Here is a 23,628-nt window from a genome sequence, read left to right on the forward strand (position 1 = left end):
TGAAATACCACTTCACTCCCATTGGGATGGCCATTATTAAAACAAAAAAAAACAAAACAAAAAACCCCAGAAAATAACAAGTGTTGGTGAAGATGTGGAGGAACTGGAAGCCTAACATTGCAGATGGGAATGTAAAATGGTGCAGCCCCTGTGAAAAACTGTATGGTGGTTATTCAAAAAATTAAACATAAAATTATAATATGATCCAGTAATTCCATGTCTGGATGTATCCTAAAGAACTGAAAATAAAGACTTGAATAGATATTGTACATCCAAGTTCATAGCAGCATTATTTTCAATAGCCAAAGATGGAAACAAACCAAATGTTCATTGACAGATGAATGTTTAGAATGTGGTATATGCATACAGTGGGATATTATTCAGCCTTAAAAAGGAATGAAATTCTGACACATGCTACAACATGGGTGAACCTTGAGATTTAAGTGAACCTTAGGCCTAAGTAAAATAATTCAGTCACAAAAAGACAAATATTGTATGACTCCACTTATAAGAGGGACATGGAGTAGTCAAATCCATAGAGAGAAAGTAGAATGGTGGTTGTCAGTGGCTGGGGGAGGGGAGAACGAGGAGCTAGTTAGTATTTAATGGGTACAGAGTTTTAACTGGGGAAGATGAAAAAGTTCTGGAGAAGGATGGTGGTGATAGTTGCACAACAATATGCATGTACTAACTGCCATTGTATACTTAAAAATGGTTATAATGGTAAATTCGATATTATGTATATTTTACTTACAATATAAAAGTAATGGGGCTCTCCTAAGCAAATTATCAGAATGACAGATTACCATTGAACTTGATTTTTACCAATGCTTAAACCTCACTTCAATAAAGTGCCTTTGAATGTTTTCTGTTTCACTAAATTCTGTCTGTGCAAGACAAATGAATATATTACCTCCTGAATTTCTTTTTCTAGTAGCTCCACTCTTTCTCGAAGGTGTCTCCTCTCGGTGTCAATAGAAAGAAGTTCCAGTCGAACTGAGCTACTTTCTCCCTCAGCTTGATGGGCTTTGACCTCCCAGTCTTCAGCACGGTCATGAAGCATCTGAAATCTATCTAACAAATCTTGATTTTCTCTTTCCTGGTTTAACCACAATTAAATTGTTTCTAAATTAGTCATCATTACTCACTGGAATATCCATGTCATAAACATATACACACACTGGGATTTTTGTTTTAATTTAGGAAGCATAAGCTATCTGTGCAGACACTATACTAAGTAAGATCTGTAAGAAAATATACAAAGACAGTAGGCAAGATCTCCACTTTCATATGTTAATATCTAATAGAGGAGACAGAATAAAGAAACATGAAAAAGTTAAAAAAAAAATCAGTCTTAAATCCAACCTAAACAATGTTTTTTCACCTTAGAAGCCATTAAACTCTCCCATCGTGACACTTCAGTTATGTAATTATGAACTCTACTCTTCATTTCTTCTTTTTCTTGCACTGCTGCTTCTAATTCCAATGAAATTTGCTATAAATCAGAAAATTGAAGACAAATCTAAAATGAATGTAGCACCTAATGAGTTCTATTTATGTTCAAATAGCTCTTTCTGAATTTGGGGAATAAGTGAGAGTAGGAAAAAAGGAAAACTGTTCCTGACCATTATTTTCACATGTTTTTCTGGACTGATCTTGACTTTTTAACCAAATATTACCATATATCTCCCACAACATATGTGACCACATATCTGGTATTTAAACTAAGGGCTAGCTACACTCAGGGGTTGACATTTTTAAAAATTTATATATCAGCAATATACTCTATAATGAATAATGTTTAAAAATAAAATATTTAAAATAAGAAAATTATTGGTTTTCTTGGTGTAATCCTTTAATAAACCAGCACAAACAAAACCAATACCTTTTAGTATTTGCCATTCTAAAATATTCATTAATTAACTTACAGGCATATCTCTAAGCCACTGGAAGTAAGTACGAATAATTAAAATCTATCATGGGTCTTTAAAACACAGCAACTTTGCCCTGGGAGTGATGCTGAGGTCCTCACCCAGTAGAGTAACACCGATTTCTGCCATAGAGAACACCATACTCCCAGCTTCAGGATTCCTTGCAACAAAGACCACAATGGTGAGGGGACTACAGTTGTACCCATTACACACCCTGTAATATACCGCAGCATTCTAAACCACATTTTAAAATACCCTTATAAACACTATTCTCCTTAAAGAATTATTTCTTTTGTTGTTGATATTTATATAATTAAAATTTAGAAAGCATATTTAAAGCTTTAAAATTTAGCAAACAACGAATACATTGTATAACTGTATACTATAAAACTATCAAAGTTTATGCTTTATGCTCATACCTGGTTTTCTCTTGCCACTGTAGCCAGATCATCCTGTAATCTTCTGTTTTCCTTAAAAGACATTTCTTTAGATCTTCCTACTTCATCAAGTTCCTTGTGAGCTGCATCAAGCTGGCGCCGGAGGCTGCTTATCTCACGGTCCCGATTAATCAATGTTTCCTTTAGGTGGCTGTTACATGGGTGGTATAGCAATAATAAAGAAAGCTTTTTGGAAAATTTAGTTCATTTAACTGTTGTACTCTGATTTAAGTATACTAGGAATGCAAGAAATTACAACTACTCAACCTATGGACTGGGAGAAAATATTTGTAAATGATGTAACCAACAAGGGTGTATACCAACAGCTCACACAACTCAATAACAAAAGAACAAACAACCCAAGTAAAAACTGGACAGAAGACCTAAATGGACATTTCTCCAAAGAAGAAACGCAGATGGCCAATAGGCACATGAAAAGATGCTCAACATTGCTAATTATTAGAGAAATGCAAATCAAAACTACAATGAGGTACCACCTCACACCAGTCAGAATGGCAAACATTAAAAAGTCTATAAATAGGGCTTCCCTGGTGGCACAGTGGTTGAGAGTCCACCTGCCGATGCAGGGGACACAGGTTCGTGCCCCGGTCCGGGAGGATCCCACATACCGCGGAGCAGCTGGGCCCGTGAGCCACGGCCGCTGAGCCTGTGCGTCTGGGCCTGTGCTCCAGAACGGGAGAGGCCACAACAGTGAGAGGCCCGAGTACCGCAAAAAAGAAAAAAAAGTCTACAAATAACAAATGCTGGAGAGGGTGTGGAGAAAAGGGAACCCTCCTACACTGTTGGTGGGAATCTAAATTGATACAGCCACTATGGAGAACAGTATGGAGGTTCCTTAAAAAAGAGAGTTACCATATGATCCAGCAATCCCACTCCTGGGCCTATACCCAGACAAAACTATAATTTGAAAAGATACACACGCCCCTATGTTCATAGCAGCATTATTTACAATAGCCAAGACATGGAAGCAACCTAAATGTCCACTGACAGTGAAATCTATAAAGAAGATGTGGTACATATATACAATGGAATACTACTCAGCCATTAAAAAGAATGAAATAAAGCCATTTGCAGCAACATGGAGGGACCTAGAGATTATCATACTAAACGAATAAGTCAGAAAGAGAAAGACAAATACCATATGGTATCACTTATATGTGGAATCTAAAATATGACACAAATGAACATATCGAAGAAACAGACTCACAAACAGAGATTGTGGTTGCCAATGGGGAGGGGGCTGGAGGAGGAAAGGATTGGGAGTTTGGGATTAGCAGATGCAAACTAGTATTACAGAATGGATAAACAACAAGTCCTACTATATAACACAGGGAACTATGTTCAATATCCTATAATAACCATAATGGGAGACTTCCCTGGTGGTGCAGTGGTTAAGAACCTGCCTGCCAATGCAGGGGACACAGGTTCAATCCCTGGTCCGGGAAGATCCCACATGCCTCAGAACAACTACGCTCGTGTCCCACAACTATTGAGCCTGCGCTCCAGAGCCCACGTGCCACAACTACTGAAGCCTGCGTGCCCTAGAGCCTATGCACTGCAACTACTAAAGCCCGCGCACCTAGAGCCTGTGCTCCACAACAACAGAAGCCACCACAATGAGAAGCCTGCGCACCGCCAACGAAGAGTAACCCCCGCTCACCGCAACTAGAGAAAGCCTGCGCGCAGCAACGAAGACCCAATGCAGCCAAAAAAACAAAAAAAACATAATGGAAAATAATATGATAAAGAATATATATATATAACTGAATCATTTTGCTGTATAGCAGAAATTAACACATTATAAATCAACCATACTGCAATAAAATTTAAAAAAAGAAATTACAACTACTGCATTAAGATACTGATTAATTAGGTGAAGCAGATATTTTAGATCTCTACCAATCATTATGTGCAAATAAAGTCATAAAATAAATTTATTATTCCAAAAGTCAAGTAAAAACAGAAGACTTTCAAGTGTTAGGAGAACATAAACGATTTAATTGGCAAACACTTATTTAATGTTTAAGTCCCCACTATTATATAATATGTAAGGGTGTATAAAATAAATACAATTAGTGACTTTCGTCTTGAAGTAGAGACCAGACATAAAATGTAAAGTCTTGTAACAATGTTCAAAAAGGTTTAGATGTGGAATAAATTAAACACTGGCTACTAGGGTAATCTAAGTTTTAATGATTAGGGCCTGCACAGGGTAATTACAGTAGAAATAAGGAGCAAGTAGGTATGTAAAAGAATAATTAATAAGACATAATTGTTTAGATGTGGATGACAGAGGAGGGAAGAAAGTTAAAGAGGATAACATTTCCATGCAGGAGACTGAGAAAATAACTGCTACTGATAAAAAAAGGAAAATAGAAAAAGAAATTTTCCTATTGCCAGATTGCTATTCAAATAGATAAAGCTGCATTCACTGAAAATTTCTAAAAAAACCTGGATGCCGGGGCTTCCCTGGTGGCGCAGTAGTTGAGAGTCCGCCTGCCGATGCAGGGGACACGGGTTCGTGTCCCGGTCCGGGAAGATCCCACATGCCACGGAGCGGCTGGGCCCGTGAGCCATGGCCACTGAGCCTGCGCGTCTGGAGGCTGTGCTCCGCAACGGGAGAGGCCACAACAGTGAGAGGCCCGCGTACCGCAAAAACAAAACAAAACAAAACAAAACAAAACTGGATGCCGTTCCATTGATTACTTACTTCATAGAAGATTCATACTCTGAGACTGTTATCTTCATCTGAGTAATAGCTTTTTCCTATAGAAATTATAAAAATATGTAAGATTCTAAACCATTCATATAGAAATGTCTTCATTTGAATTGATACAATGTCACATTTATATAGTTTAAATCCAATTATATAAATTATATTATAAAAGAAACCTCCAAGTAAACATATTTCCATGTACCAATTATATTTCATATATTGGCATATTTCTACTCACTAAGAATTTGAATTGTTCCTGGAGTTTGCTATAATCATATATGATAAAACTGTCTTCTAGAAATAGAACTTTTAAAGATTCAAATTATTGGTATAAAATGAAATTTAAACACATTAGAAGATATGGCTTTGGGTCTTAGGAGCTTGTACACAGGCAATAAGAACTGCATGTCTAAAACAGAGAATAAAATAAGCTTTTCTGTTCAGATGCTGGATAACATTACTTAACAGTCACATACTTTATTAGCTAGGTTTTCATGCAAGTTTGCAATCTTTTCTGTCTTCTCATCTACAGTCTCCTGAAGAATGTCTTTTTCTTTATCAATAACACCAATGGTCTTTTTCATTACATGAGCCTCTTCATTCTGTGAAGTCATCTGGAAGTGTAGTTTATCTATAAATGAAAAAGAAATGTTTGTTAGACAAAGTAAATTAGGATTGCAAAAACAAAATTGAAGAATACTTACCTATTTTTTCCTCCAGTATTTTAACTTGTGCTTGTGCTGATTCAAGTTCACTTCTTTTCATGGAAAGTTGGTGCTGATGGTCCTCAAGTGACCGCTGTAGCTGCTCATTTACTAGCCTAAAGAGTCAGTGGACAAAAACAAATGGTATTCTTTATCTCTGGTAGAAATAATTTTTTTTAAATGAAAGATCTTAAAAAATATTTTTATTTTTAAAGTTTCTTTTATTCCTTATTTTAAAGCTCTTCCAGTATAATCAATGGCATTATACTATATATATTATTCCTTTCTTCAAAACTGTTCCATCTTCCTCAAAATAATACAGTGTAAAAATCAAATTAATTGTATACTTTTTTCTAGAGGCTTCCTAGTAGTTTTAAAGCTTTTCTCCGTTTCCTAATCACAACCCTCTTTCTCTTAAAATCTATTTTCAATAGTCAAGGCAAAGGAAAAGTCTTGCTTTTACAGAATGGCCTAGCACTTCAACATCCTGACCATCCTGACCAGCAAGCTTTGAATTCTGCTTCCCATTCTGACTTTTTTTGATAGGTAGTCAATGGGAGGTCACAGTAAACAGGGAAATAGGTATTAACTGTAGTGCAATGAGGATTTAAGACTAAAGATTGGTTTCAGGGAGCAAAAAAAAAAGACATACAGCAAAAATAAAGACAATTTCAGACGAATCCCTTACTGATCAGTAAGATTAATTTTTTTTCAGAAGTAACAAGAATTTGCTCTCATGTCATCTAGGGTCTTTGGAAGCTTTTAGTCCTGGCCTAGGAATTCTTAGTCTGGCCTTGCTGGAAAAACATGGCTCTCACATTAGGCTATTTATTGGGGACTTCCACAGGTTCCTTTTAGGGTTTGTTTGAAGATGAGATAGTAGAAGATACTAAAGGTGGCTTAGTTTAGAATTGCCTAATAGGGAGGAGGTTGGATTCTGAAACCACTAGTAAGATGGGACATCTCCCACAGAAATGAAAAAGTTTTACATGCAACACTGAGATATTCTGAAACACAAAAGACATGACCCTGACTGCTCTAACAGCAAATGAATGATGACCCAGAGGCAGCGAGGGAAGTCAAGGTGAGGCTGACTTCTTTAGAATTGCACAACCAAATAAAACCAAGTCAGAAAGACTCTCGGTTCAAGCAATTTTACTTCATAAAATCATATGTGAGGTCCAGGTGACTCACTGTATTCAAGCTGCTTGTAAAAGCTACAACTATTACTCTGAGGGATATAACTATACGGAGTGGAGAAAAAAGAAAGCTAATATTCACTGTACTGATAATTTACAGACATTACCTCATTTATTCCTAGGACAGTTCCATAATTAGAACCATTATCTTGATATTATAGAAACAAATAATAACTTGTTCAAGATGGCAAAGCTATTAAGGCAAAGAAAATATACAAATCCAGTTTAGTCTACCCTGATATCAATGTTTTTCTACTACATCACACTGCCTACTACGAAGAGCACAGGACATCTTCCGTGTGGAAGGGAAAATGTCTGCCAGTAAGCTATAAAGAATCCTTTCAAAACTGGAATGGCTCCCAGAGTTCCTACTGAAGGACACTGAGTAGTTGGCAGTGCTTGAAATCCTAAGTAGAAATGTAAAGATTTTTTTACATCTAAGTTCATTAGCAGGGTTAATTCCTAATGAAAGTAGGGTTGATAAATGAAGGCAGGATAACATCTTGATTGATTATACATATAAAGGAGGCCCTTAGTGAGTCTTAAAAATAGCTTTGCCTTTTCATATTCTAGTGTAGGCAGGCAAGGGAATAATAGAGATTCCACACAGACCTCGGCAGTAACTTTCTGACAGAAGGATTGCTGCTAAGATAAAGGTCTTCTTAACGAAAGAACTGAGGTATAAAGTTCATAGGAAAGAATAGTTGAGTGACTATCATATTATTTGTCATCATGGTGTTTGGAAAGGAAAATTTGAAAACCTGTTGAGAAGTAAGTTGCTAGGATGAGCTAATTTCTTAGCTTCGAAAGTGCTATAAGCAAAAAGCAAAGGGAAGTGATGACTTCCCACCAGAGAGTGAAGCAATAAAACTTAGAATCAAAATTCTAGCTCTCCACTTACCAGCCATGTGGCTGGATAAGACCATCTCTCTGAGCCTCAAATTCCTGAGTTTTATTACAGTACATGGATGTATACATGCTCTCATCTTAGGGGGCAAAAGTAATTACTTCTCTTCATGATAGAGTATATTTTAAACAAAGACAGCATCATAAAGGGTCCTTTATTCATAAGAAGTGTTCAAGTTGTAAAATGGAGCTGAAGCTCTATCTAAGAGGCATAGGTTTGGAATTTTAATGGCCTCTTAGAAGAAAGAGAGATTGATATGGTATCCCTGTTTTTTTTTAATTAATTAATTTTTGGCTGCGTTGGGTCTTTGTTGCTGCCCATGGGCTTTCTTAGTTGCAGAGAGCGGGGCTACTCTTCATTGCGGTGAGCAGGCTTCTCATTGCAGTGGCTTCTCTTGTTGCGGAGCATGGGCTTTAGGCGCATGGGCTTCAGTAGTTGTGGCTTGCAGGCTCTAGAGTGCAGGCCCAGTAGTTGTGGTGCATGGGCTTAGTTGCTCTGCGTTATGTGGGATCTTCCCGGACCAGGGCTCGAACCTGTGTCTCCTGCACTGGCAGGCGGATTCTTAACCACTACGCCACCAGGGAAGCCCAGTAACGCTGGATTTTTTTTTGGTATCCCTGTTTTATTTCAGATGTCTTCAAGACTCTATGGTTATGACCACCACTAACTGAGAAAGTATCATCTCTTGATAACTGAGAGAGGGGAATAGGGATAAGGACTGGCTTTTCTGTCACATTTCTGCAAAAGGATGATGATTTATAGCTGGTGGTCCTAGGTCCCTTGGCCCTTCTAAGTCCAGTTCCATGAGCTCAGCTGTCTTTACTTAGGGCCCTGGCTCCTCTTCCTGTCTTGGTAGAAAAAAATGTTAGACATGCCCAGAAGATAATTCTTAGGCATCCTAAGGAATCTATGAGCCTTATCTAAAATGGTTCTCAATTCCCTTAACAAATAAATACTTCTCAAAGGAGACCAGTTATATTTGGTTTTCTGAATATACAAACACACTCTACTATAAAAGCTGATACTTATTGCCATAATAATAACTCTAACTAAAGCTTATGGGCTCTTCCCAGGAAAATCAGCTAATGCATTTATTTGATCCTGGATAAGTACATAACCCTCTAGTTTTAAAGAAGGTACACAGAATAACTAAAGACTAAGGTGAAATGAAAACAGTCTGACGGTATTTTCAGCTGCAGAAATCTAAATGTTTAGAGGCTCATAGCTAGCAGTGGTGAGGATTAAGGATATTGTCCTCTGCTGCTGCACCAAGAGACTAGACCAAAGATCCTCTATTTGGACAATTAGAGACTGTGCTTGATATAGAAAAGACTGTTTGGTGGCACTGAAATTTGATGAAAAATGCCTAACTCAGGAAGGGAAAGAGAAAATGGGCCCACCAGGTGGATGAAAAGGAATATATGCTTTATCTATCTGAGTATCAGCTTCTTAAATGTCTTCATGTTAAGGGAAACAGAACTTGATGTGATTAAAGCGACAGCAAGATCTCTATTAAACATATCAAAAGTTGCATGAGGTTTGGACAAGGCGACTTCATTTCCATACAGTTCTTGGTATTATGTTTGTATTGGGTTCAGCTTTGGATGTGAACCTGACAGCTTGAACTCATAGTTCTAATGTTTACTGATGTATACTGATATGGAGAATGTGACTGACACACCTTCCTCAGAGACAAGTCTGGTATTTGTCAGAGCAAAAAAAGTTATGGAATCCTGCAATCCCCCCATTATTACCTCTGTTTACAGACAAACAAAGGTAAAGAGAAAATTCTCCACAACCCATTCCTATAACAAGGTAAAGAGAAAATTCTCCACAACCCGTTCCTATAACACAGTGACTGGATTATTCCTAGGTGAGGGAAGTAGGAGGCTGGGTAAGAGAAAAGGGTATTAGTATAGCGGAGAAAACGCCCAAGGAGCTGCACGGTAGGGGATCCAAGGGAGGGCACTGAAAGCTCTGTCTTATAAGACTGGAAACGGTATCCTATGAGGGAAGGAAAGGGGAGTTATAGCTATAGTTTGAAGGAAAAAGCAAAATGGACTAAATGCAGCTCCAATCATCTGGACACAAAACGGAAAAGGGTAGACTAGTAATTCTGGGTGACAGAAATATACCATGGTATTTGTACTTTGGAGTTGAACATAGATAGACATGAACCAGAGGGGGAGAGGCCATTCCATTCAGGTAGCTCTCCTTCATAGGATGTATGTAGTGCCTTGCAAGGAAAAAAAAAAAAAAAACGGAAAAAGAAGCTTCTACCTTAGTTCTTCCTAAACAGTATTCCTTAATTAAACAGACAAACAGCCAGTTCTTGGTCTTATTACATAGTTTGTTTTGATTTTGTGTAACAAATGTTTCCTAAATCTCGCCACTGTTCTCCAAGTTCATTGCCACTGTTTCACTCCAGACACATTGTCTCCATTGTCTGCCATCAGTCTCTTAAGACTCCAAATTCACCTTCCCTATTTTTGTGAGAGTTCACTTCCTAAGAGGCATGGTAGGAAGTCACCCCCTTGGTTAAAAATTTGTTTGTTCTCCATGTTTATAAGATAAAATCCAGACACTCTTGGTTATCATACCAAGTTCTTTATTACCTGACTTCAACCTGTAGATACAGCCTACTTGGGCCATACTGACTTTTTTTACCATTTTTCAGACACATCACCTTTTAGACTCTGTATATAAATATTCTGATTTTACATTTCTTTGAAAGAAGAACGAGAAGAACAATGACATAGGTAGCAAAAAACTCTGTAATTTCCAGCAATTCTACACTAAAGAGTACAAATAATCTGAAGTACAGGCATACCTTGGAGATATTGTGGGTTTGGTTCCAGACCACCACAGTAAAGAAAATATGGCAATAAAGTGTATCATGTGGATTATTTGGTTTCCCAGGGCATATAAAATTATGTTTAATACTCACAAACATAAAAAACAAACTTACGGTTAACAAAGGGGAAGGGGGAAGGGGGAAGGGGTAAATTAGGAGTTTGGGAATAGCAGATACAAACTACTATATATAAAATAAACAACAAGGTCCTACTGTATAGCACAGAGAACTATAATCACTATCTTGTTACAAAACATAATGGAAAGAATATGAAAAAGTATATATGTGTGTATATATATAAATATATATATATATAAATATATATATATGTGCATATATGTATTAGTGAATCACTTTGCTGTACACCAGAAACTAACACAGCATTGTAAACAACTATACTTCAATAAAAAATATTAAATTAAAAATTCAAAGCCATTAAAAAAATAAGTAAATGAAAGTTATGTCTGTACTATACTGTAGTCTATTAGGTGTGCAATAGCATTATGTCTGAAAAAAACGATGCACACACCTTAATTTAAAAAACCTTATTTCTATAAAATAGTAACCATCATCTGAGCCTTCAGTGAGTTGTAGTAATAGTCAAAGCTCACTGATCACAGATCATCATAACAAATATAATAATTACGAAAAAGTTTGAAATATTGCAAGAATTACCAAAATGTGACACAGAAACATGAAGTGAGCAAATGCTGTTGGAAATACGGCACCAATAAACTTGCTTGATGCAGGTTTGCCAAAAACCTTCAATTTGTAAAAAACACAACATCTGCAAAGCACAATAAATTGAAGCACAATAAAACAAAGTACACCTGTATCTGTTAGGGAGATTTCAGAAGGAGGTAGGTACAAAAATTTGCCTGCAATCATATCAAGCTATGAAAGTCTTTAGAAGTACAGATACTCAAAACTTACCCAGATTCACTCAGTGAACAGGAACCTCCAGAGATCAGTCCCTAAATCCATACTTTACAAAAGCTACCCAAGTGATTCTGCTGCAAAGCCAACTTTGAGAACTACTGCTTTTCAAAGGCCTAGTTCAAAATGCCACCATTATGAACCTTATATAGCAACAAGCTTGTTCCCAGAAGAGAAATGAAACTTCCAATAAACTTACCTAAGTGAGTTCATCTCTGTTTTCTGATGAGATGAGTCACCAGCCACATGGCTAAGTTTTTGAGCTTGGAGTTTTACTTTTTTCTCTAAAGACTCTATTGTTTCTTTCATTTTTAACATTTTAGACTTTAATTCACATTTTTCGTTTTCAAGCTATAATTAAATTTTAAAAATTAATAGGTATATGTCTCAGTTTCTTTTCCTTAAGCACTCTGGAAGAAAACTAAGGAAATAAATTAGATTTATTTAAAAATACTTTAAAAGTCACGTGTACACTTTAGGTTCTAGATGTCAGAATAGGCAAACACATTTTTCTCTCTCTCCTCTTCAGTATCATTGAAATCAAAGAAAAGATACCAAAAAAGAAAGGCAAGAAAGGAAGAAAAGAATGTATCCATAACAGCAATGAAGGGAAACCACTAGCAGGCCAAAATTTTGAGAAATTTCTAAAAAAAAATGTAGCTAGGACTGAACTGAAGAAAGATCAGAGCAGAAAATACCGTAACCCAAACACAAAATGGACAAGATTTACATGAGGAACCTGTAACATGTTCCTGAAGAGCATAAAACACAACCTGACAATGTGAAGACACACCATATTTCTGAATGGGAACACAATATTGGAAAGGGATTAAAATTTCCTGAAATAATTGTAAATTCAATAAAATTTCAGTAAGAATCCTGACACAACCTTTTTAAAATTAGATGGGTGACTCAGATTTCATTCTAAAATTTATTTAGGAAAAAAGAAAGTTAAGAAAAAACAGTAAAAATGGGGGGCGGGAGGAAGACTGCAGTTAGGCTTGCTTTATGAGATATCAAAATAAATGAAAAAGCTACTATAATTAAGACAGTATGGATTTCACATATGGATAAGCAGATACAGCACAGATGTAAGTTTAGAAAAGGCAGCATTTTAAGAAAGTGGGAAAAGAATAAACTTTTTAAAAATAGAGCTGGGATAGCCACTCATTGAAGACAAAAAATTAGCTAGATTCTATTTTATTTTACGTACAAAAATAAACTCCAGATGCAATAATGATCTATATACAAAATTCAAAACCAAGAAACATTAGTGATAAATTTCAGTCTTCCAGTTGAAACTGTAGACTGACCACACACATTTTTAACACCCTTCTTCTGGAAACAGTGCTAAAATGACAGTAAAGAAATAAGGTTATATACTCATAAGGACAGAGAGAACAAGAGAGAAAACAAGGGTGAACAAGTGACTTCAAAAACTTGTGGAAGACAGAGCAGAGAGTGGTTCAGAGTGGAAGAAAGATATATACAATCTAAAGCAGGGTCTGAACCTAGGAACTAACGACCTTTGAGGCCAGATAATTGCTTGTTGTGAGGGCCGTCCTGTGCACTGTAGGACGTTTAGCAACATCCCTGCCTTCTGCTTACCAGATACAATAAGTACTTTTTCCCCTAATTGTGACAGACAAAAATTCTCCAGATATTGCCAAATATCTCTTAGGAGGCAGAACTGGCCCCAGTAGAGAATCACTGACCTAAAATGGCCACAGTAGGGAATACCAATGAGCGCAGCCAGTTGACTTAGCCTGAAGAAGCTCAACACGTGGAGGCATGAAGCCGTGAGGGGGGGGTCACAAAGAGAACTGAACAAGGAGATTGGCTGAAAGTCTATATACTGGGACACTCATACCCCAGTTATCTCTTTCTAGAAAGTTCTCTTGGAAATCAAATATATTTTAAAAATCAATAGAAGGGCTAAAAAGACAAAGTTGAGGCAATCTCCCAGAAAGTTCAACAAAAAGTCAAAGAGAAAATAAAGGAGAAAGGATAAGAATATTAGATCTCTTTAGGAAGTCTAAAACCAACAAATAAAGCTCCAGAGAGAGAAAACAGAAGAGTATAGTAAATTGAAGACATAAGATAAAGAGAAAACCCCAAATCCTTTCAGAAATAAAAACATGTCATGTACAGAGGACTCAGAAAAGAATAGCATCAGACATCTCAAAGAAAGTTGAAAGACCAATGGAGAACAGTATTCAAAATTTTTAGTGAAAATAATTTTCCAATCTGGACTGCCACATGCCTAAGCCAAATCATAAATTATAAAAGTTCAATAAAGACATTTTCAGACAAGTAGAGTACCAAAAAAATTTCCTCCCATGTATTCTTTTTCAGGAAACTGCTGGAGAAGATGCTATACCATAATGAAGGAACAAATCAAGAAAAGAAGAAAACATGAGGTTCAACACAGGAGAGGGGGACAGGGAAAGTCTTATGAGGACAGCTATGGAGAGACATAGCCCATAATGAATCAAGACAGAAAGCTCAAGAAGGAGGAAAAAGGGGGAAAAAGACCACAACTGGTTAAGTTTGAAAACTCAAAAAATATTGAAAGGCATGTGGCAGAGATGGAGTTCTTGATAAAAATTAGCAATGAAAAACAGAAAAGTAACAAAAAACAAAATGAAACAAAACAAAACAAAAGCAATTATTAACTCCAGGAAAATGGTCTACAAGAAAAAAGGTAAGAGTAGTACTGTCCCACTTGGCTGAGCCGTAAACCACGAGAAGTCTTGGTAATATAAACAATAACTACTTAAGTGAGCAAAATATGTAATTAAACTATGTAATGGGGGAAGAAAAGGGGAGTGCTAATCCATCATCTACCATCACGGAGACTCACTAAATAACCTTAAATCAATAAAGACTAAATAGCACGAGCACATTATTTAGAAACAGGGAAGTAAACACCAGGAAAGAGAGTTGTGGATGGTAATTTGTGGGATATGGAGGTGGGAAAGGAAAAAAAAATTTTTTTGCACTAAAAATCTTCCAGAATTCTCATTCAAACAAGAGTACATGTGTGGTATAAAGACTAAAAACAGGAACGTTTGTGTACCCATCACCTGGCTTAAAAAATATTACCTGAACCTTTGACACTACTGTGAGCAGTCTCCAGTGACATCCTCTAACTCCTGCCCACAGTATCCACTAACCTGAGTCTTCTGTTTCTCATTTCTTGCTTTTCCTTAGCACACCACATTTGTATGAATCTCCAAACAATTTACAGTTTAGGTTAGCATGTTTTTCAATTTTACATAAGCAGAATCATACTGCATGTTTTCTTCAACATCATATTTGCAAGATTCATGCATGTTGATGTTTGTAGCTATTATTCATTCATTTTTGTTGCTCTGTAACACGCCATTGTATGACTTACCACTGTTTATTTTCCTCACAACTGACATCCAGATTGTTTTCTTTTTTCTGTCAGAGAGTAAACATTTTAGGTTTTGTGAGCCATATGGTCCTTTGCCACTACTCTACTGTAACAAAGACACAGCCATAAACAATGTATTAACAAATAAGCATGGCTGTGTTCCAATAAAAACTTTATTACAAAAACAGACTGGAGACCAGATTTGGTCTAGAGGCCATAGTTTATTGACTTTGATCCAGGGTTCATATCTAGAAATGTATTTGCTGGCTAATAGAGTATGCCTTTGCTAACCTAGAACAATGCCAAATTATTCTCCAAAGAGGTACCACCAGTTTGCACTCCCAGAAGCTTCACAAAACTAATAATACTAGCTATAACTTGTTAATTTCTGATGGATGTGAAATGATTTTGCTGTGGTTGTAATTGGTATTTTCCCTCTTATTGAGGTAGAACATCTTTTTATATTTATTAACCATTTATAATTTCTTCTGCCATGAAGTGTCAATTCACATCTTCTGTTGAGGTTTTTTTAGGTTAAATGTATAGTAAGTTGTTCTCTGCATTATTGGCTTGTCTTTTCAATTTATGGCAATTTGATAAACAAAGATGTTCTTGTCAATGTGGTCCTATTTAATCTATGTTTTCTTTAAAGAAATAAACTTATTTGTGTCTTGTTTAGGAGCAAACACTGGTACCTGACACCTGCTAGCTGTGTGATCTTGGGCAAGCTTCCCCTCTGTTTCTTTATCTGTGAAATAAGGATAATATTAGCATTTACTTCTTATGGTTGTTGTAAGAATTAAAATTATATACATAAATATATATAAAATGTTGAGAATAGTACCTGACACACAGTAAATGCTATATAAATGATTGTTATTATTATTATTTTGTCAAGGTAAAAAAGATTTTTCTCTTGTATTTTCTTCTAAAATTTGTAGCTATTTCTTGAACATTCAAGGTTGCAAGTAACCTTGAACTGATTTTTGGGTCTGGTATATTTTAGGTAGGATCCAATTCTCTTTTATTTTTTATTTAAAAAAATATCTATCTAGCTAGCTAGCTATCTATCTACCTATCCATTCATCCATCCATCCATCCATCCATCCATCCATCCATCCATCCATCTAGCTAGACTGTGCTGGGTCTTAGGTGCGGCACACGAGATCTTCATTGCGGCATGTGGGATCTTTTAGTTGCGGCATGCAGACTCTTAGTTACGGCATGCGTGTGTGATCTAGTTTCCTGACCAGGGATCAAACCTGGGCCCTCTTCATTGGGAGTGCAGAGTCTTTCCCACTGGACCACGGGGGAAGTCCCCAATTACTTTTTTATATACATATATATGAACAATTGTCCCAGATACAATTTTGTGGGTTTGCTCTCTACTGGGTTTTATCACTCTCTTAATCCCTGAGCACTACCACCCTATCTTAATTAATGACTCTAAAGCCTTTATATCTAGTAAGACAAGTTCCACACCACGTTCTTCTTTAAAATTTCTTTGTGATTCTTGGCTCTTTGCTTCCATGTAAATTTTAAAATCTATTGTCAGTGTTCACTCTCACACACATCCACCCACCCAGCCATCTTCTTGGGATTTCAGCTGAAACTACATCAACTCTACAGATGAATTTGGCAAGAATTTACATTATTTTATAAACATAATATCTGTCACCTTTTTAATAAATTGGATATATCTCTCCACTTATTTAGGTCTTCCTTAATGTCTTTCAGTAAGGATGCAAAATGTTTTCTATTAAGATCCTGCAAAATTATACATAGGTATCTTGTATTATTTATTGCTACAAAAATGGTATGGATTTTCTTTTTATCTTGCTTAGGATTTGTCATGCTACTAGAATTCACTGTACATCCTGAATCAGAGGATTCCTGTGTTTTCTATCATACCTAGAAAAGTATCAGTTATTATGTCTTCAAATACAGCCTTCTCCCATATTTTATTATATTCTCCTAGAATTTTGACTAAATAAATGTTGGACCTTCTCACTTTATTCTCTAAGGCTTTAACTTATTTTATATTTTCTATCTCCTAGTCTCTTTCCAATGACTTCTAGTACTTCAGATATATTTTCCAGTTCATTAATTCTTGCTTTCAGATTCTGGGCAGGCTAGAGTGACAGGGACCCTTCTACCTGAAATAACTAAAAATTTGGGCAAAGCATATGGAACAATGGTTTTCAAAACACTGGCCATTAGGCAATGATGGATAGTGACCCCTGAGAGATGAAACAAGTGAGATGAGCCCTATAATTGTTCCAGTTTATTGCCTGAAGAATTTCCAAGCTGTGGCACAGGGAAAGAAACCAGCTGGACCTGGTGATTCCCGTAAGTTCAGAATACAGGACTGAGAGTCAAGGGAGGCCAAAGCCGTTAGAATTTGCAGGGCGGATACTGGAGGAGAACTGCACAGAGTAAGAGCACCAGAGATCTATAAAGGGTGCCCCTTGAATCTTCAGCTGAGGAGAGCACAGCTCACAGAGAGCTACCCAAGGCCAGGGAAAGAACCATCAAAGAATTAGAGGGAACAGTACTGAGGGCTCATGCAGGGCCAGGAATAGGTTCTTTTCCCATCAGTCATTTGAAAACCTCATAATTCATGAGGCAACTGGTAGTGAGCGTACTCAAAAAGATTTGGTTTCAGTAGTAAAACAATATTAGTCCGAAACTAAATGCCATTCTAGTCCCACCTAATTAAGCTTAAAAGCAAAATCAAAAAGTAACAAGCTACTTCCATCTGACTTAAGCGTATCCCAGAACAAACTTCAAGAGCGTTTCTAGGAATACAAGCTCTCCAGCAACCAAGAAAATAAAATTCACAATGTCTGACATCCAATCTAAAGTTAGCAGGCATACAAAGAAGCAGGAAAATACAACCTATGAGGAAGAGGGAAAAAAATCAAGTGGCCCAAAGCTGATAGAAACAGATGATAGAATTAGCAGACAAATAAAAACAATGAAGACAGGGAAAAAGAAACTAGTCAAAACAAAACACAGAAAGCAAAAAAGACTATCAGAACACATACCAATTTGTTAAAAGCCCTATCTCTAGTGAGAGCAATAAGGAATGAAAATGATTTTCACTTTTTACTCTAAGTCTGTATTACATGATTTTTTAAACAAGAGCAAAACAACAATAATCATAGCTAACACTTACTGAGTGCTTACGATATGTCAGTAACTATACTAAGTTCTTGATATCTATTAACTCATTTAATTTTCACAAAAACTCTAAGAAGTAAGTATTAGCACCATTTCTATCTTACAAATAAAGAAATTAAGGGATGAAAAGTTTAAGAAACTTGCCTACAGGTAACAGGTGACAAAGATGGATTTGAATCTAAGTAGTCAACCTTCAGAGTACATACTCCTAGTCACTGTTATACAGTTTCTCTAACATATTATTTTTTAATTTTAAAAACATAAAAAAAAAGAAAAAGAAAAACAAATACCATATGCTAACACATATATATGGAATCTAAAAAAAAAAAAATGGTTCTGATGAACCTAGAGTCAGGACCAGAATAAAGACACAGATGTACAAGATGGATTTGAGGACATGGGGGCTGGGCGGGGGAAGGGTAAGCTGGGATGAAGTGAGAGAGGGCATGGACATATACACTACCAAATGTAAAATAGATAGCTAGTGGGAAGCAACTGTATAGCACAGGGAGACCAGCTCAGTGCTTTGTGACCACATAGAGGGGTGGGATAGGGAGGGTGGGAGGAGACGCAAGAGGGAGGGGATATGGGGATGTATGTATACATATAGCTGATTCACTTTGTTATAGAGCAGAAACTAACACAAAATTGTAAAGCAATTATACTCCAATAAAGATGTGAATTAAAAAAAATGATAAAGAAAAACAAACAAACAAAAAAAACATACAGTACATTAAAACTATAATTAAAATAGTCATTCATACAACAAAATATACCCCAAATTCAGTTTGATAAATTACCTGGTGATTAACACATGTCAAATGTTCAACAGTTTTCTCTAATTCTGATTTTCCCAAAATACTCATTTCATGGAGATTCTGTAAGAGAATTTTATAGATGTTCACTCACGTCAGATAATAAAACAAAATTACCAAAGTAAGCAATGCAAGTCTACAGTACTATTTTATCTGTCTTTTTATAACATAGAAATGTTTTAGAAAGAAAATCATTCGAAATTTTACCAAAACAATGCTTTTGGTTGAAAACAAAAACACAAGAGGTTCTCATCTTTTATGCTTTACCTCCATGTATGACTATAACAGAAGACACAGATTGGTATGGGTTCATTTATAAAGATTTGCACAGATCAATCCATTAGCACAACTATAAAGGGAAAAACCCAGCAGGTTAAGTAAGCTCAGGAGAATGCCCTCATGAGAGGAGATGAAAGAGGAAAAGAGTATAAAGGAAGAACAGATGGGATCAGAAAGACACAGGAAGCAGAACGCTACAGGGCCATGCAAGTGATCAGTTTCAACAATGAGCTGGTCAACAGTGTAAACACGAGTGTTGTTATTTTTGGTTATATTACCTTATCCAACTTTTGCTGATGCTAAGTCTAGGACAAGTGACATGTTGGTGTTCTGTGAGAATTTTTCGTGCAAATTCTTACTTCCATCCATGTTATTCATTAAAAATAAGTAAAGACATCTGATGTTTGGATTATATATTTCATTGAAAAGATCACTGTGCTGTATGCATTTTTTTGTTTATTAAATCATTCAACTGGTATTGAGTACATACTATATACCCAGCACCAAGTAAGGTATTAGGAATACAGTAAAATGGATAAAGTCTCTGATGTCATAGACATTATAGTCTATTAAAGACAAACCTTAAACATATTAAAATAAAATCCATGAATATTCTGCTAGGAAAAGGAACTTTATGGCGACATACTGAAAGGGAGTCTAGGATCTAGGGTTCATTTCCTTTGTGAGGAAATGATGTTTAACTTGGCTATAAAGGATGAACAGGAATTAGCCAGGTGAGGGGACTGGAAGGGGTGAAGGATTTTTTCCTTAGAAAGTTGAGGGCAAGAAAAAGTCCATTAAGCCTAGCGTTGAGAAACTGAGGGGTGAGGAATAGGGGGGATGAGCTTGGGGAAAAGAAGCTAGACCTTGAAGTAGGCAAGGGCCAATCATCGAAGTCCCTGAAAACAGTTAATGGATTTTAAATAGGAAGTGATGTGATCGGATTTATATCTTTGAAAGATGACTCTGACTTCAGTGTGAAATACAGATTTGAGAGGCCGCTAATACACTAGTGCAGTTGAGAGAGAATAATGGCCAGAATAGGATGGTAGCAGGGGAACAGAAACAAGTAGGCTGATTGAAGAGAAACCAGTGTGAGCTGAGGAGCCAGATTCTTTGTGACTTCATTAGCAGGTGATCTTGGACAAATTATTATTACTGCTTTTTTAAAATTAAGGTATAGTTGATCCACAATATTATATGTCTTAGGTGTACAACATAGTGACTCACAATTTTTAAAGATTATACTTCATTTATAGTTTTTATAAAATATTGGCTGTATTCCCTGTGCTGTACAATATATCCTTGTAGCTTATTTATTTTATACATAGTTGTTTGTACCTCTTAATCTCCTACCCCATTTTGCTCCTCTCCCCTTCCCTCTCCCCACTGGTCACCACTAGTTTATTCTCTGTATCTGTGAGTCTGATTCTTTTTTGTTATATTCACTAGTTTGTTTTATTTAGATTCTATATATAAGTGATAACAGACAGTATTTGTCTTCCTCTGACTTACCTAAGCATAATACCCTCCAAGTCCATCCATGTTGTTGCAAACGCCAAAATTTAATTCTTTTTTTATGGCTGAGTGGGTACTCCATTGTGTGTGTGTGTGTGTGTGTGTGTGTGTGTGTATGTGTGTGTGTGTGTATATATATACATATATATATATATATATATATGTATATATATCACATCTTCTTTATCCATTCATTTGTTGATGGACACTTAAGTTGTGTCCATATCTTGGCAACCATAAATAAGGCTGCTATGAACATATATCTTTTCGAATTAGTGTTTTCATTTTCTTCAGATATATACCCAGGAGTGGAATTGCTGGATCATACAGTAGTTGCATTTTTAGGTTTCTGAGGAACCTGCATACTGTTTTCCACAGTGGCTGCATCAATTTACATTCCCACCAACAGTATACAAGGGTTCCCTTTTCTCCACCACCTTGCTAACATTCGCTATTTGTGTTTTTTTTTTGACGACAGCCATTCTGACAGGTATAAGGTGATATCTCGTTGCGGTTTTGAATGTCATTTCTCTGATGATTAGCAATGTTGAGCATCTTTTCACGTGTCTGTTGGCTGGGCAAATTATTTAAACTCACTGTGACTCAGAGACCACATCTGTAAGAATTACCTGACTAAAAAGGCAATTGTGAAGATTTGTTGAGATAGCTCTTGTAAAAAGCACTCAGAACAGAGCTTCCCACATGGAAAGGGCTTAATAAATGTTAACTATTATTTAAGAGGTAGCATCAATAGGACTTTGTGATTAAATGAGAGATAGGAGCTTTCAGGGAAAGAGGACTCAGTGCCTGGGTTCAACAACTGGGTAGATAGATAGTGGAACAACAGGAAACTACTAGAGAAGACTTAAAGACTGAGAGGATTAGTTCAGTTTTTATGTAAAAGACCTATTGCAAACTCATAAATCCTGACTCTTGTAATCCAGAAAGATTCTGGTCATATGAATGTCACTTTTTCTGAGTTTTTGGTACAAGTGCATTTTTTTAATCCTGTTTTTACATTCCTTAGTCATTTCAATGATATGGAAAAGGCTAAACCAGTAGCTTGTACTAAAACTTGCCATATTGCACAGAAGTTTTCCATTTGGTAATTTTAACAATTATTTTTATAAAAAAGCACTTTCTGGAAGGCAATATTCCAAAGGATCCCAATTAAAAGTATTTTGTAGGGGTAAAACTTTAACTGAAAATTTATGACATAAAGACTACCCTTATAATACTTAAAATGTTTTTATTCTTAATCTTAGCGACTAATTTCTAAGCATTAATTCAATAATATTTATTGGAAGTAAACTATGGACTCTGTAATAGTTAACAGTAATAGTTTAATATTGAGTTCTTATAATGTACTGAGCAGTATGAAGTGCTTTATGTATATTAAAATTTTGGGGGAGATTATAAAATATAAAATACTGTCCCTAGATATTATACCAAAAGCACACGCAATAAAAGAAAAAATAGATAAATTGGACTTCATCAAAATTAAAAACTATCTGTGCTTCAAAGGACAATACTAAGAAAATGAAAAGACAACCCACTGAATGGGGGAAAGTATTTGCAAATCATATATCTGATAAGGGGACTATATTGAGAATATATTGATACAACGTATTCTTATAATTCAATAATAATGAGACAACCCCATTTAAAAATGGGCAAAGGATCTGAATAGACACTAAAGAAGATATACAAGTGACCAAATAAGCACTGAAAGTAAGCACATTAGCTAACAGAGAAATGCAAATGAAAACCACAATGGATACTACTTCACACCCACCAGCATGATGATAATAAAAAACCTAATAACAAGTATTGGTGAGGATGTACAGAAATTAGAACTCTTGTACACTGTTGGTGGGAATATAAATGGTAAAGCCACTTTGGAAAACAGCTTGGCAGTTGCTCAAATGGTTAGTTATAGTTATCATATGAATCTAGGTATATGTCCAAGATAAATGAAAACATATATCCACATAAAAAGTTGTATACAAATGTTCATAGCACCATTATTCATAACAGCCAAAAAGTAGAAACCACCCCAATGATAAAATATTTTCTATCCATAAAATGGAATATTATTCCACAATAAAAAGGAATAAAGTATTGATACATACTACATAATGGATGAACCTTGAAAACATTATGCTAAGCTATGGAAGCCAGACATAAAGAAACACTTACTGAATGATTCAATTTATATGAAATGTCCAGAGTAGGTAAATCTAGAGATAGAAAGTAGATTAGTGGTTGTCTAGGCCTGAGGAGGCTGGGGAAAATTAAGAGTGGCTGCTATTGGGTACAGGGTTTCTTTTCGAGGTAATGAAAATCCTCTAAAATTGATTGTGGTGATGGTTGAACAAGGCTGTGAATGTACTAAAACCAAAGAATTGTACACTTTAAATAGGTGAATTATATAGTAAAGTGAATATCTCAATGAAGTTGTTTTGCAAAAAAAGATAATGCCCCTCCACATGAAGGACTTCCTATTGAGATCAGAGGTTGGTTCTTTTCTATAAAGAACCAGATGATAAATATTTAGGCTTTGTGGACCATACAGTTTTTATCGCAGTTACTCAACTCTGCCACTGCAGCACAAAAAAAGCTACACAAAACACATAAACGAATGAGTATTCCAATTAATGAGTATTATCAACAATGAAATCTGAGTTTCATAATTTTCATGTCTCATGAAATATTTTTCTTTTGATAT

General features: G+C 35.9%; 1 protein-coding gene across 8 annotated transcripts in view; it reads right to left on the minus strand.

The window, feature by feature from the left end:
• The window catches only part of CEP135 (centrosomal protein 135), a 79,541-nt gene that overhangs the window by 17,478 nt on the left and 38,435 nt on the right, over positions 1 to 23,628 (minus strand). For all 8 annotated transcript variants that reach the window (XM_027102877.1, XM_027102878.1, XM_027102876.1 and 5 more), the window contains 8 exons: positions 19,089 to 19,166; positions 11,905 to 12,056; positions 5,810 to 5,925; positions 5,582 to 5,736; positions 5,100 to 5,155; positions 2,351 to 2,519; positions 1,385 to 1,495; positions 914 to 1,099 (listed from right to left, as the gene is read on the minus strand). In XM_027102877.1, the coding sequence (XP_026958678.1) occupies positions 914 to 1,099; positions 1,385 to 1,495; positions 2,351 to 2,519; positions 5,100 to 5,155; positions 5,582 to 5,736; positions 5,810 to 5,925; positions 11,905 to 12,056; positions 19,089 to 19,166 (1,023 nt within the window). The remainder of the gene's footprint in view (positions 1 to 913; positions 1,100 to 1,384; positions 1,496 to 2,350; positions 2,520 to 5,099; positions 5,156 to 5,581; positions 5,737 to 5,809; positions 5,926 to 11,904; positions 12,057 to 19,088; positions 19,167 to 23,628) is intronic.

Source organism: Aethalodelphis obliquidens, unplaced genomic scaffold (assembly GCF_003676395.1).
Source record: "Aethalodelphis obliquidens isolate GAN/ISIS:26980383/991018 unplaced genomic scaffold, ASM367639v1 scaffold6, whole genome shotgun sequence".
Lineage (NCBI taxonomy): Eukaryota > Metazoa > Chordata > Mammalia > Artiodactyla > Delphinidae > Aethalodelphis > Aethalodelphis obliquidens.